General features: G+C 54.8%; 1 protein-coding gene across 1 annotated transcript; it reads right to left on the reverse strand.

Annotated features, from left to right (window-relative positions):
- Positions 1-19: 19 nt before the first annotated feature.
- Positions 20-18910, reverse strand: PDZD7 (PDZ domain containing 7). The gene is made up of 16 exons (XM_061162421.1): positions 18559-18910; positions 13822-13962; positions 13336-13510; positions 12370-12546; positions 11986-12133; positions 10735-10795; positions 9958-10359; positions 9302-9499; positions 7475-7525; positions 6703-6878; positions 3294-3385; positions 3077-3168; positions 2854-2925; positions 1748-2341; positions 1362-1462; positions 20-950 (listed from the first exon to the last, which is right to left on the reverse strand). The coding sequence occupies exons 1-16, from the start codon at positions 18848-18850 to the stop codon at positions 735-737; spliced, it is 2988 nt and encodes a 995-aa protein (XP_061018404.1). The 5' UTR covers positions 18851-18910; the 3' UTR covers positions 20-734.
- Between the last annotated feature and the right edge of the window lie 590 nt (positions 18911-19500).

Below are 19500 nucleotides of genomic sequence, written 5' to 3' on the forward strand. Positions count from 1 at the left end.
CCCTTTTATTTGATGGCTATTCCCCTACCCCTCATAGAGATCTTAGGGAGAGAAAGGGTGATGGAGAAGGACAAATCAAGTAGAAAATCTGACGTCCTAGTGGACTACAACATGAAATGGGCCCTCAGGGTTTGAGAAATTAGAAAAGACCTTCTCCCTTGAACAGAACACGGCTGAGGGCTGGATGCGGTGACCCCCTTGAGGGCCATCTCTGAGAATCCCTGTCCCTCACTGCTTCAGGGAATCATGAGAAAGTGCACACCAATCCCCAGCTCCAGACCCTGGGTGTCCCCTTCCTGTCTTGGGAAGTTGGGGGCAATGAGCTGGTGACATAGCTACCCAGTAGCACCTTGCCCTTGACACTGAGTTTATCTGGAACGGGCAGAGCCTTAGTGACAACTGGGGAGGGAGACGTGAGGGAGGGGATCTGAGCCACCAGTGTGGAGGAGGCAAGGCAGGCAGGCGTGGGAGGTTCCTGAAGCCTGAAGAGGTTAGTAGGTGAGGTCTGGGGGATGACAGGAGGATTCTCCGAGGTCAGTGGGGAAAGTTATGGGATAGGATAGCTGGGGAGAATCTGGGATTAGTGTCAGGAGGCAGGAGGGTTGGAGAGAGGCCTGGGCTTGGGGTCAGCTGGAGAAGCCTGGCATCAGCAGAAGGGGTCGGGGTTTGGGTGGGAAGGGCATTAATGGGAAGTTTGGGAGTCAGTGGGAGGCAGTTGGAGTGCCATCAAGGGGTCAGCGGGCAGGAGAATGGTCAGCAGGAAGCTGCTGTTCATTGAGGGCTGACAAGTCGGAGGGCAAGGGCAGTGGGCCAGGCTTGGGGACCCTGACCACAAGCTCCATGGGCTCCCGAGCCTTGTTTCGATAAGCCCGGCGGATGGTATCTACCGCCCGCTGGTGCGTCACCTGCTCCAGGCTCTCTCCATCCACGGCCACAAGCTCGAAGCCAGCCTGGAGTGGGGGTGGGAGAATCACAGACCTCTCTCCTCAGGTCAACCCCACCCCACCCCGCAACCTCTCACCTCCACCAGCTGGGACACTGCTCCCCAACTGGGCGGAGGGGATGGACAATGGGACTTCTGTGCCCGGAGCCCAATGGGGGCAGGGTGGGGCACAGACAATGGCCTTTTGTTCCTTGGGGCTAGGGGTGGAACAGGATGGGCCACCCTCAGGCCCAGGCTGGCATGAAGGCACAGATTTTTCCCTAGGTCTGCTCAACCTGCAGGTTAACCCCCTGCTCCAAGCCTCCTCCCACGACCTGGTCTACACATGTCTGGCTGGAAGATGGGCATGCACTGGTCCTGCCCTCTGCCAGAATTCAGATCTGGGCCTAAAGAGTGGGTCTGGGTGCCCTTCACCCACCTGAAGGGCCCCGCTGAGGAAGGCAGCGCCCCCGGGGAAGATCTTTTCTATCTTCACCATGGGTTGTACCTTGGACTCAATGCCCCCAGAAATGCTGATGCCTAGTGAGAGGGAGAAACACTGGGTGACAGTGCAGCCACACCACTAAAGCCTAGAGCTCCCTGGAGAACCCAGGACCCATCCCCAAATAGAGAGCCCCCCAAGCCAACCCCCAGATCCTACTGCTGCTCCATCCTCAACTCACTCTAATCTTAAGCCTCCCAAATTTAGACCTTCCCAACTGTACCCTGATTCTTTCCCCAAGTCACACCCCAAAACCAAGCCCACCAACCGCACCCACACCCGAGCCCCCACCCCCCACCAGGCCCAGTCCTGCCAGGACTCACCCAAGGACTGTTTCATCTTAGACAGTGTGATGGTCCTCAGCTCCCCACTGGGGACCTTCATGGCTGTCTCCTCAGCTGTCCTGTGAGTTCCATTCTCAGAGGGCCCTTGACTGCCCCCTGCCTTGGCCACCTGCCCATCCACAGGTCGTGGCAGAGGGGGCCTGGCTTTCCGAGGCTTGTGGTAGCGCCCATTGGCTGTGCTGGGAGTGGGGATGGGTGCCGGGGAAGGGGAACGCCTGCGGCCGGGGGACTTGCCTTGGCCCCGGCTGCGGCTGCGGCTGCGGCTCTGGGCTGGGCCCTGGCTCCGGCTCTGCCGAGGGTCCTCTATGGTCAACGGTTCAGTCAGCAGCCAGTTAGGCCTCGGGGGCCGAGGAGCCACGGGAGGTGGCTGAGGAGGGGGTGTGCAGGCACTTCGGCGTGGGGCGAAGGCATCTACTGGCACGTCTTGGAGATGGGGGATTCCTTTATGAGGGTGGCAGGAGGCAGAGGCACCCAGGGAGACCTGGAGGCCCCCCAGCTGCTCCCTCAGCTCCCCATCATCTTCCTCTTCTGAGAAGCCATTCACAGGAAGCAGGTAGAAGCCGCCACGACTGTCTGGAGAAGAGGGCCAAGGTCAGGCTGCCCTCTCCTCAACAGCCCAAACTGCCTGGCCAGAGCCCGGTCCTCACTGCATGGGTGTAAGGAGACCTGGGTGTGCTCAGGCTCTGATGGCAGTGTGTCCCACAGTGAGGGACACTGCCCCAGTTCTATTGCAAAAGTATTTTAATACTTTCTATTGGAATAGTTACAGTTTTGTTTTATCATGTCTGAGTAAAAATATGACTCCCACACCAAGCTGGTAATTTCTCAGAGATTATTGCACAGAATGAGATGATTTAACAAGTGAGTGGGTTTTAAAACCAATTAGTAAGTAAATAATAGTACAGATGGTTAGTGGACGTGATAAAAATGGTCCTGGGAGATGAGGGATTCCCTTCAGGGAACCACACCACACGTATCTCTGAAGCCATGAAGTCCTATGTGGGAACAGGGATGGAACGCCCATTCTCCCTCCCCGAGTCCCCCTGGGGTGTGCCCCCTCCCTGCGCTCTGGAACTCTGACTGACCAGGCACGGGGGTGATGAGGTGACGCTTGGGTAGTGTGTCTTGTCGGGTTGGTCTCAAGGCAGGAGGCCGAACTGGTTGGAGAGGAGAGCAGGTTAGAAACAAGGCTCCCTGAGGGACACAGCTGAAAGGGCCCAGGCATCTCTGCCCCTCTCCCCTGAGAGGCCCCTGCCCCCAGCCCCACCTGGGGCTCAGGAGCCTCAGTCCTGCCCCCTGGCTGCTGACCTGCCTGACTCTTGAGGGCCTCAAAAGCCTCCAGCTCCACAGGCATCACCATGCTGTCGAAGCGACCCAAGTCTGTGGGGGCCACCACACTCCTGGGGGAGGGTAAGAGACGAGGTGTGGGCAGGGCTCAGTTCTGGGGGGGCCTGGAGGGGCTTCAACCCTGGAGAGGTTAGGGGAGGTATCGGGGGTCCCCTCCCTGCCCTCAAGCCCTCCCCACCTGATGTCCCTCAGCAGCAGCAGCTTGGCGGGCCTGTCCAGAATGGCCAGCAGGGGCCTCACTAGGTCCTCCACGCCGCCCTCGTGCACGTACTGCAGAGAGAGGTATCACAGGTCAGATAGCAGCAGGGGCCTCCAGAGCCCGGTGAGGGGGCATGCGGGGGTCCCCATGTTTAGGAAAGGTTCTCCCCCAGGCCCGGGCTGTCCACAGGATTGTCTTACTCGGTGACTGGGTGGAACGTGCAATAATAATGACAGAGCGGTAACAGCAACACCAATAACAGCTTTGGGCCTTTTTCTAGGCCTTTTACACATGGTCTCCCACTTTGAGAGGTGACATCAGTTATTCTTGTTTTACAGATGAGGGAACTGAGGCTCAGAGAGGACTTTGCCCCAGGCCACACAGATGAGGAAGTGTGAAGAGAGATTGAAAGTTGAGAAATCTGGCTCCTGCCTACTACTGTACCGGAAAAGGATATGCAGGGAGTGGACTCTCCTCCCCACCCCCACCTCCCAGGCTGAAGGAAGGAATTTGAGCCAAAGGCTAGGCTGTGTGCCTGGCTGTCCCAGCTTGTGTCTGCATACAGACCGACAAATTAGGCTTTGTTCAAGGCTGGAATGGGGACTTTGGGGAAGGGGTGGCCCTATAGAAAGCCTCTCCAGTCTTTAGACAGGGTAGTGGAGGCATTTCTGCCTGGCACTGCCCGGATGCCTCCAGCCACACCCCACCGTCGCAACTTGGATAGCACACTGCCCCCTAGTGCCACAAGGGACACACACAGAGCATCCCTGGCAAGCACAGGACACTGGCAAACAGCACATCCTGGTGGCCAGAGTGAGACATTCGTAAATAGCTGGAAATCAAACGTGTGTGCGGCCCTAAACCACACACAAAGTTGCAGGGACTCACATACACGTACCAACACACCCCCTTTTGTCTGTAGAGAGATACACGTAATGGCAGAGAACCAGTCACATATGTGCACACCCTTCAAGTCCACAATCCTGCGTTCAGCATCCACTAAGTGCTGAGTCCTGTCCTGGGCAGTAGGGGCACAACGACAAAGAGCCACAAGCCCCAGTAAACTACAAACCACTGGCGACGACCCAGAGGGAGTCTCAGAAGAGGGTGGGAAGATCAGAGTAAGCTTCACGGAAGTGGTGGCATTTACACTGACTCTTACGGATAAATGAAAGGAATACGAGAAAGTTGAGAAGAAAGGGTGGTATGGAGTAATGCGTTCATAGAAGTTTAACTGGGCTTCCCCTATGGCTCAGTGGGTAAAAAATCCACCTGCAATGCTGAAAACGCAAGACATGAGGGTTTGATCCCTGGGTTAGGAAGATCCCCTGGAAGAGGGCATGGCAACCCACTCCAGTATTCTTGTCTGGAGAATCCCCATGGACAGAGGACACACACCCATGCACACAGGGTACATGAAGGGGCCTCCATATAGGCTGTGCGGGTTGTGACTACAGTGCAGGTGGTGCTCCTAGAGTTGCGCGATCGTAACCTGTATCAACCAGGTTACATGTTATACCCGGGGAAGATGAAATGGTGACCATGGGAAAGCAGAGGTTAGTGAGCTGGGGAGTCAAATCAGGGAGTGCCTTGAATGTGAGGATAAGGAACTTGTACTCTATTCTGCCAAAGACAAGAGACTGCAAGGGGGTTGGGGGAGTTTGTAAAGTGATCAGAGAGGTAGTTTATAATGCCTGGTCAGGAGGCTGTGGGGAGATGGCTCAGAGTGGGAGCTAGAAGGGAGGCTTGGGGTTCAGGACCACACATCTAAGGGAGCTTTACTAATCATTCCAGCCAGGACACTACCCCAAAAGTCTGATTTATTGGTGTGGGTGGGGCTTGGGTCAGACTCGGGTGGTGGGCATTGCTCCCTAGGTGCTACGGGCTCTGGAACAGGCCTTCCTGGTCAGGGCACGGAGGGAGGAGCAGAGAGATGGGGGAACAGCATCCAAAGACACTGACACAGAGCTCCACCTGGTGGCCAGAGCCTAGAGTCGCAGGCTTACAAAGGGTACACTCAGCCCCACTTGGCACTCTAAGCTGAGCATGACACTCAAGTGAATTTAGCCCAGAGGCCTATAGCTGCCCCCAACATGCATCTCCATATGTAGCTCTGATGTAAATCAAGCATTGGGAAAAGGATGCATGAATTATTGTGCCTCAGTTTCCAGGTGACATGCACACAGATACAATCATACAGTGCTGTTGTTTAGTCCCTAAGTCTCGACTCTTTGCAACCCCATGGAGTGTAGCCCGCCATGCTCCTCTGTCCTGGGGATTTCCCAGCAAGAACACTGGAGTGGGCTGCCATTTCTTCTCTGGGGGATCTTCCTGACCCAGGGATCAAACCTGTGTCTCCTGCATTGGCAGCTGGGTTCTTCACCACTGAGCCAACAGGGAAGCCCAAATCATACAGTTAAGTCAACACAAACCCAGATAAACAAAGGTACACATCACACAGACATAACACAGCCCCACCCTGACCAAGGTGAGGGAGTGGGGGGAACCACAAACAATTTCCTGAAACTCTTCAGTTTGCCCTGGTACAGAGGATCACGCATGCACTGATGCAGATGCAGTATAAGGAACCCATGACAGGAAACCTGGGGCTTCTTGAGACAGAAGGATAGGAGAGGGACTTCCAGTTCTCCTGGAGGGGCTGACCTGTGCCTCCTACAGTCTCCCCAATACTCAGGCTACAAAGACTCCCTCAAATCTACCCTCGACACTACTGTGGGAACCTCTGCTTCTGTCTGAAGTGGAAAGGAGTGCTCACTTTGGCAGCACATATACTGAAGTGGAAAGGAACAGTGAGGAACAGTGTAGATGTTGAGGGAGGCTTGGGGTCGTTGGGAGAACAAAAGATTACTTACTTGGGTAACAGGGGAGAGGCCAGGCCTGATGGCTGACCCAGTAGTGGAAGGAGGCATGAGCTGGGGAAGGCTGAGGTTTAGAAGAGAACAGAAAACAGAGCAGGTGACTGCAGGGACTCAGGTCGCAAACTCACCTATCTGGTCTGGCTCCTTCTCTTCTCAGCTTAAATATTACCTCCTCTGGGAGGCCCTGGCAGACCACACCATCTAGTTTGTGCCTCAGGTTATTTTCTCACGTCCTTTTCCCTCATAGTACTTCACATGATTTGTCTCTATGGGTGCTTAGGTTCTAGCTACTATCTATCTTTCCTTCCTGACTGTGAGCTCAATGTGTGTGTCCATGTGTCTGTGTGCACTCTTGAGCAACCACGTCACAGGGGTGACTTCTGCTTTCCTTACCACTGGGCTCACAGCATTAAGCCCAGATACTGGCCAGCAGATAGTGGCCTAAATGAGTGAGGGGTTGGGTGACTGAGTGACCAAGTACTGGGGCTGAGAGTGGGCTGGAGGCTCACCCGGGAGCAGTGGCGGGTGACAGCCAGCACCTCGTCATCAGTCAGCAGTCGCCGGGCCAGGTCCTGAATTAAGGGCCGACGGCTCTCCCAGGCCTGCACCTGCTCATCCACATTGGGCAGGTGGCTGGAGGGGCTCCCAGACCTGGCAGAGAGCAGAGCCCGGCCCCTCTCCCGGTCTGCAGGGCAGGAGCAAAAGGATACAATGAAGGAGCCAGGAGCCATCAGAGGCCAAGGCAGAGGCTCCCCTCAGTGGGGTCAGACTCCAGAACAGACTGGCTAAGTGTCCCAGGTTCCCCCGGTGGAATCCCAGCCTATCCCAGATGCTCCCCACCATGGTCTCCCACAGCAATTTGTCCATCACTGGAGTTCCAATTCAGGCCCTTCAGCCCCCATCCCAGACCCCTAGCCCAGTCTGCTCCTTAGTTGAGCCCTGGTCCAGAGCCCCTGGGCTCCCTGAACATGTACTGTCATACCAGTCTGTCCACATTGGAGACCTAGCAAGGCCTCCTCCATCATCTCCCCAATAATCTGTCTTTGGAAGTCCCGGCTTAAGCTCCTAGTCCTCAAAATGCACCCCAATATCTATCTGTAACCCTATACTCCTAGAAAGCATAGTCCAATTCTTTTAGTTGCCCCTAATGTGCACCTCTCAATCTGTCTGATACTCCATGCTTGACCACGAGTTTAGCCCAAAGTCCCTTAGCACCCCCAACATGCACCCCATCTGCAGCTCTATTGTAGACCAGGCTCAGAAGTGGGAAGCAAGCATTACCGCGTCTCAGCCTCCAGGTGACAAACTTCTGCACGGGCCCCACTCCCCCTGCTAAGAAGAAGAAAGAGGCTCAGTTATAGCCCTGGTCTCTCAGCTGAAAATGGGGGTTGGGGGCTCAGAACTGGCTGGATCATGGGCTGGAATGGAGAGTTCAAGGCTGGAATGTGGTGGGACTAGGAAGCAAGAGGCCAGGCTATTGAGGCAGGTCTTGAAGGCCAAGGTCAGGCTAGGAGCTTCATTCACAGACAGTGGGGAGTCAGTGAAGGCTTTGGATCAAGAGAGGGCCCAGTCTGTGCTCTGCTCATAGAAGTCCATTGGGAAGCAAATGAATGGATGGAAGAATCCCAAGGGCAAATCACCTACCTTCAGGGCACAGAGAGAAAAAGAGGAGCCTTGGAAGGAGGGAGAGGAGCAGCCAGAGAAGTGGGGAGAGAACCAGGAGAGAGAAGGGCCTTGGGGGCTGTGAAAAGAGATGAGTTTAGGGAGGGAGTTAGGCTGCCCTGATTTGAAGGGATTGTCTCTCCCATGAGTCCCAGGGAGGGGCAGGGCCCAGCCCCGCTTTGCCTACCCAACATTCATTCTTCTTTCTAGAAATGGCACCCTAATTTCACCAGGGGACCCATCCCATCCCCCACCCCCAGCATTCTCAGTCTCTGTACTCCAGGGTGGACACATGACCCAGGATGGCCAATGAGAGCACCCTCTCTCTCTCTCAGGTCACAAGCGATGTGTCGGGCATGTGATCCCAGCTGGGCCAACCAGAGCCTGGGACATCATCTGGAACTATTTAAGGAGAGGCTCTTTCTCCTGGGTTGCTAAGCGACAGTGGCCTTCTTACCTTTAAGTGGCAAAGCCAGCAAGATGATGAAGACACACCACGGGAAAGAGGAAGCAAAAGATGAAGAGTACAGATGGCTGAGGAGACTGTTTAAACCTTTAGACCCAGTTTGCATCCATAGCTGAGCCAAGAAGTGCTTTTTAAAGCTAGCTTGAATTAAGTTTTTCTCACAGATAATCCCAAGAGTCTCAACTCATCCACTTTTGGTCCAGCCTTTGAATCTCACCAGAGAGATGAGATGCCCTCTGGAAGGGTCCTCAGGAAGCCTTTGACATGAGTGAAACCTGTCTAGGCCTTCCTTTTTGGGCCTTGATCTAGAAATGGCCTTGCTCTAGGTGGTTCTAGAACTGGCTAGAGCCTGTGGAGCTCTGGCCAGGGGAGGTGAAGCCAAATGCTCTAAGAAAGAAGTGTCCTGTCTCTCAAGAGCACCAAGAGCATGGGAATCTGACCCAAGGTTTTCTTGTCTGTGCTGTGACTCCTCTCAGTTTTCCCTTCTGTAAAATGGGAAGATGAGGCAGTATAACAAGGACCACTACATATTCTGAGCACCTACTGTATGTCAGACCATGGACTAAGTGATTAACATACACTGATTCACTGATTCATCATTATTCCCAAAGAAATAGTATTGTGTGTGTGTGTGCTAAGTCGCTTCAGTTGTGTTGGACTCTTTGCAACCCTATGGACCGTAGACCACCAGGTTCCTCTGTTGATGGGATTTCCCAGGCAAGAATACTGGAGTGGGTTGCCATTTTCTTTTCCAGGGGATCTTCCCAACCCAGGGATCAAACCCACATCTCCTGCATTGGCAGGCAGGTTCTTTACCACTAGCACCAACAGGTATTATTACTCCTGTTTTACTCATGTGGTTCGCAGGGGAAGGTGGTGGCTCACAGCTGGGATGAGGCAGTGTGGGATTTAAACTCAGAGCTGCGGAATATCAAGTCGACTTTTCCTCTGTCCTCCCATCTGACCCACCCAGTACCTACCTTTCTCCAGGTCCAGGCGAGGGCGGGGCTTGGCTGGGCTCCTGCTGTCCATTGTCCAGGCCTCTCTGTGCCCATCCCCTGCCAGCCGCCCCTGCCGCCCTCCCTTGAAGAAGAGGTTCATCAGAGTCTTGGAGCGCTGCAGGGCCCCCTTCTCCCCAGGGGACCCTGACTTCTCCTTCCTCCGCTGCTTCTTCTCCTCTGCAGACAAGAGGGAGGGGTGGGCAGAAAGGAAGGACTAGGGGCAGGGGTGTGGGGAGGGGCAGAGAGAAGGGAGAGTTGGGGGCAGACAGGGTCTGCAGCCATGTGGGGAGGTGGGGATGAAGATGGGGGTGGGGTTCCTCTTCCAACTTCCCACCCCTTCCCCACCCACAGCTCCAACTATGTGAGGAGTGTGTGTGTGTGTGTGTGTGTGTGTGTGTGTGTGTGTGCTCATGGACAGGTCTGGGAGCCCAAGGATGGAGGGTCTGGGTTAGGGCTGGTTTGGGGCCCAGGACTAGTTTAAAATGGAACCCAAAGCAGGATCTGAGTGTGTTCTGGAGCTGTGGTTAGGGCAAAGCCTGGTGCGAAGGAAAGTTTGGGGCCCAGGACAGGGTGCAAGACAGATTTTGGACCCAGAGCTTTTGGGGGGGAGCAACAGCCACCTGTCCCTCACGTACCCCACAAGGTCAGGTGGCTCTGGGAGCGGGTGATGGGGGGCCGGGGTCGGCTGAGTGCCAGCAACAGAGCAGTCTTGGGGGACTCAGAGAGTGCAGAGTCAAGGTGCCGGGTGGGTGGCGGGCCATCGGAACGGATGGCGGTGTCCCTGAGGATGACCGTGGGCCGCACGCTGCACCAGGTCTCCACGAGGCTCCCCGCGTCAGGCTCCGTCTGCATGGCTGTGTCCGCCCGCCCCCAGCCCGGACCCCAGCTGCCGGGCTCCTCAGGCCCCAGGCAGACATCCATGCGGTCCGAAGGCAGGGAGCCCTCGGCCGAGCTGTAGGGGGCACTGGAGGTGAAGGAGGAGACGCTGGAGCTGCTCTCCGAGGTGGGGGACAGCTGCTGCAGCACCCCGTTGCTCACTGCGGGTGGTGGGAAGGGCAGGGGCATCTCAGAGGTCTGGCCGGGTGGCTCTGGGGCCCTGCCAGGGCTGCAGACCACTCGTGGGCTTGGAGGGGGAGTGCTGGGCAGCAGCAAGGTTGTGAGCACAGGGTCTCGGGAACCAGCCACTACTCAGCAGTCCTGCTAACTGATTGTGGGACCTTAGGCAAGGCACTTCTCCAACCACCCCTGGACTTGCCCCTGGGAGAGCCTGGATCAGAACCTGCAACTTCTTAGAGGGGAGCCCAGAGACAGCAGTCCTGAGGAGATTTTGGTGCCCCTCCCATTCATTCTTCAGAGATCCCAATCCCACTTAAGGGCCCTTTCCCTCCAGCCTCGGGAAGCTGGTCACTTACGCCGGTCCAGCCAACAGTACTCAGAGACCATCTCCTTGTAGGCGGGGTACCGGCCGGTCTCCTGGGGAGGGTATGGTGGGGATAGGAGGGCAGAGGGGCGTGAGTGAGCACAGAGTGGGAAGGGAGGGTAGGAATACAGGAGCAATGGGATAGGAGTCAACTTTTCAACCCAATTACTCTGCTCTGAGCTCATCATACTCCAGCCACACCAGCCGCTTCATTTCTGAATGTGCCAAGTTCCTCTATGCTTCAGGGCCTTTGCACGGGCTGTGTCTTCTGCCTGAATTCTCTTCCTTCAGCTCATCTTATGGCCAGCTCTTCAGGTGTCTCCTCCTTAGATCCCCCTGGCTAAAAGGGCCTTCCCAGATTACCCCATCCCACCTCTCCATCAATTTCCTTACAACAGCCGTCACAATCCACATGCATCTAGTCTGTCTGTTTCCCTCCAGCAGCAGAGACCTTGTCTATCTTTTTCAGTGCTGTCACCCAGTACCTGGTATAATGGCTGTCATATAGTAGGTACTCAAAAGAATTGAATGAACGAATGAGGGCAGAGTGGGAGAAGAGGAATGTTTGGGATAATTTGAGAGGAAGGAAAGGGAAAAACAGAATGCGTGAGAGGTGGGAAATAGAGGTGGTGGGAGGATAGCAGAGGAGGTACTGAATGGTGAGAGGGATGAAGGCTCAGAAAGGAGAGGACCAGGGCAGGGGCCAGGGCTGGGGGCTGGAGAGAGGGAGACATCACCTCCTGTGGGAGCCAGGGTGAGAAGGACTTGATCCTTAGGCAAGTGTGAGACCCACATGAATAATGAATTCAGGTACCTCCCCTGAAATCCAATCTCTGTCCTGCCCTGTGCCCTAGGACACCCACCATCCAGGTCCTGGTCCTACCACGTGCCCTTCTAGGCAGGACATTTTTTCCTTACCCTCCAAGACCTTCACCACTCATACAAATGGGCACTGACCACTGCATCTGCGGGGCGGGGGGGGGGCGGGTGGTGGCGGGCAGGGCTGAAACCAGGTCCTGCTCCTGATCAGCTGAGTAACTGACTGTGATTCCTGAGTTACTTTGCCTTTCTGAGCCTCAGTTCCTTCTTCTGTGAAGAGAGATGAGGACAATGCCTGCCCTGCCTCTCAGGAGGCTGTGGAAAGTCATAAGTCACAAAGCAATGGGCAGCATTAAGTGCTAGACTGGTCTGGGAAGTCCTTCCTAGAGTCTGGCCTCTCCCTGACTCCCACAGTCCTGCCCACCTTGACGGTCAGCATGATGTGCGTCTGACCCTTCAGCACCTCCACGGCCTGGCTGTGGCTGATATCGTCGAACCTGACACCATTGGCCGCCAGGACCTGGTCTCCCACCTTGATGCCGTTCTCCTCGGCCAGTCCACCGTGGTCCACTCTGGGGTCAGGAAAGGGGTGATCTGATGCCTTCCCTCACCCACCCATTCCAGACTCTTCACTTGAACACAGGGATGACCTGGTTAAACTCCTTGACCCTCCTCCTGGTGAGCCCCGGCCCCCTCCAGATCCTATCCCTAACCTAGGTGGCTGGGACATGCCTTTGGCCAGGACCCACTTGCTGATGCATCCCCAGGTCCCAGCCCGACTCCGTTTCATCCCCTGCCTCAGTCTCACTTGGACACATAGATGCCCAGGCCAAATTCCTTGCCCCCGCGGATGTTGAAGCCCAGGCAGAAGTCATCGGAGGTTGTGTAGAGGTGGACAATGCGCCGTGCACCGTCCTCTGAGCTGCTTTCGGAGGGTGTTGAGCTGCACTTTTCTACCACCAGTCGCCGATTGACTACATCCACCCTGGACAATCACACGGGGCCCTCAGCCTGGATCCCCATCCACCACCACCCACCCCTCTCCTCCCGGAAGCCAAGACAATTGCACGGGAAAGGAGAAGTTGCTTTGGGGGGCCTGAGATCTTCACCAGGACATAGATTTCATCAAGTTAGGGAAACCACGGAAATCTTACTTTATTGAGCAGCTCTAACTGCCAAGCTGCATTTTACATCCTCCCCAGGCCCAGGAGGGAGAGATACTATATTGTCAGGCCTGCAGCAGCAGCAGCTTGGGCTTCCCAGGTGGCACTTGTGGTAAAGAACCTGCCTGTCAATGCAGGAGACATAACAGATGCAGGTTTGAACCCTGGGTCAGGAAGATCCCCTGAAGGAGGGCATGGCAACCCACTCCAGTATTCTTGCCTGGAGAATCCCATGGACAGAGAAGCCTGGCAAGCTGTGGTCCATGGGGTGGCAAAGAGTCAGACACGACTGAAGTGACTTAGCAGGCACACACGAAACTGCCAGGCTCCATTTTAAATCCTCCCTGGGCCTGGGAGAGAGATACTGCCCTGTCTCCAGGTCTGCAGCAGCAACAGCATAGAGGGGAAGGGTCACTGGGGCCTGAGACAGCAGTGTTGGGAGGAGGGCTGGGGGAAAGACACAGCCTTTTCTCATTTCAAGGTCAGGCCATTAGATCCCTGTGTTTCCAGTACCAGGGGATGGGAAGAGCAGAAGCCCTGGGCTCTGGGTCTCTCCCACCATGGCTCTGGGTGGTGGTGCTGGGCTGGGGGTAGAGGCCAGGCCTGCTCACCATGTAGTCTTCTCCTTGGAGAACTTGATGCCCGGCACACGGCCCATGCGTCTCACCATCATATGTAGGCGGCTGCTGCCCGTCAGCACCTTCACAGCGCTGCCCATTGTGGTGCTCTCCAGGCTCAGCCCGTTCACCTCGGTAATCTTGTCCCCCACGCACAAGCCAGCCCGCTCTGTATGAGGGGAGAGGGTGGTGGGCAGGGGTCCCTGGGGAGAAGTCCCCCAGGTTGACACTGAGTCTCTCCCATCCCTGAAGCTCCCTGGGATACAGCTTCTTCAGTGAGATTGGGATCCCCAGGTAGGGTCTGAGTATCAGCCCATCGGACCAAGGATCTATTCATTAGCCCCTTTCATCTCCCCACTGGATCAGCCCCTCCAAAACTGAGGGTCCTCTCCTCTCATCCCTGCCAACAGCATCTCCACATACCACCGAAGTGGGGGGTCGCATCCTAAGCCAGGATTTCACCCCTGGGGTCCCACTCACCTGCACTGCTCCCCTCCTCCACTTTGCTGACGAAGATGCCCAGGCCGTGCTCAGAGCCGCCCCGCACACTGAACCCCAGCCTCCCAGCTGAACTCTTCTCCACTCGAACTGCATGGATGATGTCACTTTCATCGCTGTTGGCTGATGGGGGTGGGGACACAGGCATGACTCCCCTGCTCATTCTGGGCACAGAGGGTCCCTGAGTCCCCTAACTTGGGGCCTGCAAAGGCTGGGTTGCTGGGCACAGCCACCCAGGACCCAAAATGTGGGCATAGGCAGCTAATTTCTGAGTCCTCTCTGGGTGATTTTGAGATCATGGCAGGAAGGGTATGGGAGCCGGCAGGACAGGACTCCATGCTAGAATACACTGTTTCCCTTCCCTTATAATGTAGGGGTGTGTGTGTGTGTGTGTGTGTGTGTGTGTGTGTCTAATCCTTACTAAACTTCCCATACCCACTGGGACAGGCCAAATTCTAAAAAACCCTGCCACTCAGAGTCAGATGGATGAAAAAGATTCCATTCTATGAGGCACAGTCGAGGGAATCCGGGCTCTCTGGCTTACAGCAGAGACAAGCCTATCTTCAAATAGTTGAAGAACTATTCTATAAAAGGCATTAGATATTTTTGTCTGTGTAACCCCTAGGGCAGAACCAAGCCCACACAGTGGAGTTATATGGGGATTTAATAAGGGAAAACTTTCTCTAAAATCTTTAGCTGGCAGACAATGGAATAAATTTTCCATGAAAGATAGTGAATTCCTCATTATTTGGAGGCATACAAGCTGATAGTAAATCCCTGTCTGGGATGTTGTGGAAGGATCCCTGAGGCTCTTTTTACCTTGTAGACTCTGTGATTCTGGAGGTGAGGGTTCTAGGAGCTATTTGACTACACGAGGAGAGAAACCCAAAACACCATCATGCCTTAGTATGCGCCTAGAGCACAGAAGTGGTTCCCTCCATCAGTGACAGGGAAAGTCAGGAGGGGAACTTTAGGGACCAGGACTATCAGGGAAGGCTTCTTGGAAGGTGGGATTTGGGTGGGTGGAGGGAAAGGGGAAGGCACTGATGAAGGGATGGAGTGAGCAAAGGCGCAGAGGCGGTCTTCTGGTTAGAGAAGAGTGAGAGGACTGGAGGGTAACTTGGGTCCCAGGTGGGAAGGTGAGAGTTCTTGGGTGAGGCTTACTCAGAGGTGTTTGAGAGGGGAAATATCTCTCTCTCTCTCTCTCTCTTTCTCACACACACACACCCACACTCACTTGATCTAAGAGAAATCAAGTTCCAGTGCATGAGCAGAGTGGCTCTGGAAGAAACCCCCAAGGGCAGCCTGTAGGCAGGGACAGTGCAGGACAGAGGCATGAGAGGCACTGGGGCTTCCTAGCTGATTCTATCTGCACAGGTCCCAGGACGTTCTCAGCCCAGACAAGGAGACTTTTGCTCTCCTGCCCTCCAATGCTCTTTCTTCTCATTCCCTCCCAGAGAGCCAGCTCCCTGGGCCAGGCGGGATGTCAAAATCTGGGTTTTGAGTCTAGGAGCTTGGAGCCCCTGAGGAAGGAAGCTTCTCTACCTCCAGTGCCCTAGCACTGCCAACAGGCATCTCTCCAGATACCCAGCAGCCTCACTATCTCCTCACTTTCACCTCTGTGTCCTTTAATCCATTCTATACACAGTCATGCCTTTGCCCTGATTAAAAACCTCAGTGCATGTCCCTGCTTCTAGAAGGAGTTCCACATTCCTTCCATGCCCAATAAGGCCCTCCCTGGTTTCCCTCTGCCCACCTCTCTACACTTACCCCTGGCCACCCTCCCTGGCCTCATGACCTTGGCCACACTGACCTTCTCCCTGTTCCTCTCACCGGCCAGTCCTTTCAGTGTTCCCTCTGCCTGGGGTGCTCTTGCCCAGACCTTCGTAAAGCCACCTCCTAATTCCTCTTCCTCCTGGCTCAGGTGCCACTTTCTCAGAGAAGACTTCCTGGGCGATCCTGCTGAAGAAAGGCCCCTCCCCCTCCTCCCAGGGAGTCTCAAACTTGATCTCAAAGCGAGCTCTCCAGATCAGCATCAGCAGCCCTTGGAAAGTTATTACACATGTGAATTTGGAGTTTTACCGTAGACTCACTGAATCAGATGCTCTGAGTGCGGGATCCAGTAATCTTTTCACAAGCTCCCAGGCAATTCTGATGTATTCTGAAGTTTGATAACCACTACTCTGTCCTATCATCCAAATTAATACCTTTAAGATTATTACCATACTTTCTCATTATTTGCTCATTTGTAATATTATTTATTCTCACTCTCCTTTCACTGGACTATAAGCTCAATCATCGTAAAGTGAAAAAGTGAAGTCGCTCAGTCATGTCTGACTCTTTGTGAACCCAAGGACTATAGCCTATCAGTCTCCTCCATCCATGGAATTTTTCAGGCCAGAGTACTGGAGTGGGTTGCCATTTCCTTCTTCAGGGGATCTTCCTGACCCAGGGATCAAACCTGGGTCTCCCTCATTGTAGGCAGACACTTTGCCATCTGAGCCACCAGGGAAGACCTCAATCATGGTGAAATGAAGTGAAGTCGCCCAGTTGTATCCTACTCTTTGCAACCTCATGGACTGTAGCCTACGATGCTCCTCCGTTGATGGGATTTTCCAGGCAAGAGTACCGGAGTGGGTTGCCATTTCCTTCTCCAGAGGATCTTCCTGACCCAGGGATTGAACCCGGGTCTCTCGCATTGTAGGCAGACACTTAACCATCTGAGCCACAAGGGAAGTCAATCATGGTAGGGACTTAGTAATCCTTTCCACCAAGGTATTCCCCAGTATGTTGCACAGTGGTTGATATTTGCTAAGTCTTTTAAAAAAATTATTTTGGCCACACTGCACAGTATGTGGGATCTTATTTCCTCAACTAGGGGTCAAACCCATGCCCTCTGCTGTGGCAACATGGAGTCTTAACCACTGGATCTCCAGGGAAGTCCCTGCTAAGCCTTTTTTTGATGAATGAAATAATAAGCAGAATAATGAATAAATGAATGAGCTGGGAGAGTGAGAAGAGGGGCTGGTTGGGATTAAAGATAATGCTATTTCTCTGGGACCCAACGAGTTTGAGGAGCTGGTGGGAACTCTCGAGGACAATGTGGGTAGCAGTGTTCCCCTTTCTACTGTGTCTTCCTCATCAGTTATGTTAGGTCTCTGGAAGGGTCTAAACAATAACATATAAAATAACATGGGGGAGGGGCTCCAGCCTGTGGTGAGTTGGGAGATGTTAGTGCTCAGGTAGAGGGGACGATTCTGAGCTCACAGGCTCCCAACCCAGACAGACCAACTGGTTGACTGATGCCCCAGTCCTTCCATCATCGCTAAGGGAGGCTGCTCTCTTGACTGCACTGGGGCATGGGGTGAGGGAGAGAGCACTCATGGAACTGCTGGAAGAGGCTCTTCAGAGGGACAGTGTGCACAGGCCTTGCATCATAGATGAGCATGGAGTGTGCGGGGGACGGGGAGGTATAGGTGTAATTCTAATACAATGGGATTTGCAGGGACTGTACTGCAGTGCCTCCCTTCTGCTCCTCTGTGTCTCCTAGTTCATCTGAGGACTCCAGCTCCATGTCCAGAATGATATACTGCCTTGCTGCTCACCTGAAAGTGAGGCCAGTATGGTGGATGAGCATGCTGAGCCACTGGTGTGGGAAAGCCTGCTCTCTGAGCAGAATATTCCACCCCTGCCCCTATGGCAGGGGATAGAGGGGGCCCAGTGGGGTCAGAGGGAAGAGCAGGGTCTGAAAAGTCCAGTCTGAGAGCCAGCCAGGGGAGCTCTGCTGACTGAGAGAGGAGGGGAGCTGGAGATACTTATCTGGTTCTGCTCAGGGAAAGCCCAGGCCCAGGGAGGCCCCCTCCCCTGCTGGTAGGCAAGGTCCTGCCTGGTTCACTGGCTTTTTGTCGCCTCACATCTGTCACTGCACCAGGCTGTCTCCTAAGTGCCCACCTGCCATATTCCACACTTACCATTTCAACCTCGCCTGTGATATCTCTACCTCACTACCAGCTGCTACCATGGCTCTGTCTCCAAGCCCTGCTACACTGGAAATTTCTGGAAGGTGAAAATTGAGACTTAGTTCTCTGTAGGTTCCCCTCAGGACCTAGTGAGAGCTGGTATAAGATAGGTGTGCCATGAAACAGCACTAAGCAACTGCCTAAGATTAGGTGTCCCCCTCCCTCAGGGCCCAGATCTGGGACTCCGTGCTGACCCTTGACCTCTCCACATTCTTTGGAGCATCTTCCAGTCTACCTCTGTCTCTATCCTCTGCACCTGAAGCCTTTAATTCTGTCTGTCCATCTGGACACTGACTCCCATAGCCCAGCCCAGAGCTGGGCACACAGAGGGCAGGCTGATGAAGAATGTCCTTCTCCATGCTTCCCCAAAAGTCATGCTCAAATGAGCCTGGAGAAAGAAAGAGTCCACAGGAGGGAGGGGGCCAATTTAATACTTGGCCTTGCTTACTTGGGGGTTAGCATACCACACACCCCTTCTTCGCCTCCATGCCCAGACCTCCCAGCTCTGACCTCTCCATAATCTTGCAATACTAAAAAGCCGGTCTGAAGATGAGAAAAGGATAGACGAGGAACAGTCTATGGGTTACCAGAGGCCCTCTCTCTCCCTGCATCCCTAGGACTCCCCCACCCACACTGGCTCTTCAACTACTTAAGCCTGCTGTCCCCTACCCACTCTGGTAGTTCCTGGCCCTGCCCCCACCTTCGATAGGGGAGTTGATGAGGATGACTCGGCCCATGGGCGATGAGGCTCGGATTCCGCGGGGGGGCCCATTCAGCAGCCGTTGCTTTCTCAGCAGGTATCGCGTTGCGGAGCCCGACTCGCTGCCTAGGTGGCCTCGGGAGGAGAGGGAGCTCAGAGAGCTGGAGCTCAGGTCTCCAAGACCCAGTGGGTCAAAGCCCACTGCAAATCCATGTGCCATGCTGGCTAGATTGGGGTGGCGCCCTGCAGGTCCGAAATGAACATGCTGACCCTCAAGAGGAGGGCCCCCCATGCCTGGGGCTCCATGAGCCTTCTGTGCCAACCAGGGTCTCAAGGACTGGGAGCCCCAAACCTCTGCCGCTTCTCAGGAGTGTGTGCTCCAGGCCTGCACAAGGAGATCAGGGATTGGGGAAGGGGTGTAAATGCTGCCCCCCAGGACCCCCACCCCCTCCCCCCGGCTTGAGCATCCTGTTCAACCCTTAGGCCCCTCACCTCTCCCAGCTAGAGAACTGCCCATTTCAGGCACCATTGTGGACTTTGGAGCCATTTATACAACAAGCTGGGTGAGAACCTCTCTTTTACCCCTTGTTCCTGCTCTCAGCTGAGTCATCTATTCAGGTAGGTCTCCAGTCCTCAGTAGAGGTTGAGAGAGTGGAGGTGGGATTATTGCTAGTCCTTGGGCTGCAAGCACTGAGAGAGATTTGGGCCAGGACAGTTCACCGCACCACCTCTCCTGTATATGTGGGCTGGGGCCTCCAGGGACTTCAGAACCTGGGACAGCTGCAGCCAAGGGCCCCAGAGATCTCCAAGCCCCAGGCTGCAGTCTCCTCTGTCCCCCCTTCCCTTGGGTCTAAAGAGGTGCATGAACCTCTCCCAGCCTTGGGGACAGGACCTGCTGCTGAGAATCCCACAATATCCCACGCAAAACCTCGGGCCAAATCC

Source organism: Dama dama, chromosome 15 (genome assembly GCF_033118175.1).
Source record: "Dama dama isolate Ldn47 chromosome 15, ASM3311817v1, whole genome shotgun sequence".
NCBI lineage: Eukaryota > Metazoa > Chordata > Mammalia > Artiodactyla > Cervidae > Dama > Dama dama.

Bases quoted from the DNA above. Each gene is read 5' to 3' on its own strand.
- PDZD7 (XM_061162421.1), bottom strand. From the start codon at position 18,850: ATGGGGGGCCCTCCTCTTGAGGGTCAGCATGTTCATTTCGGACCTGCA. The intron at 10,796-11,985 runs GTGGGCAGGACT...TACCCTCCCCAG, and splicing joins ACATCATGCTGACCGTCAAG to GAGACCGGCCGGTACCCCGC. The intron at 2,342-2,853 runs GTCAGTCAGAGT...CCTCTTCTCCAG, and splicing joins CCTCATCACCCCCGTGCCTG to ACAGTCGTGGCGGCTTCTAC.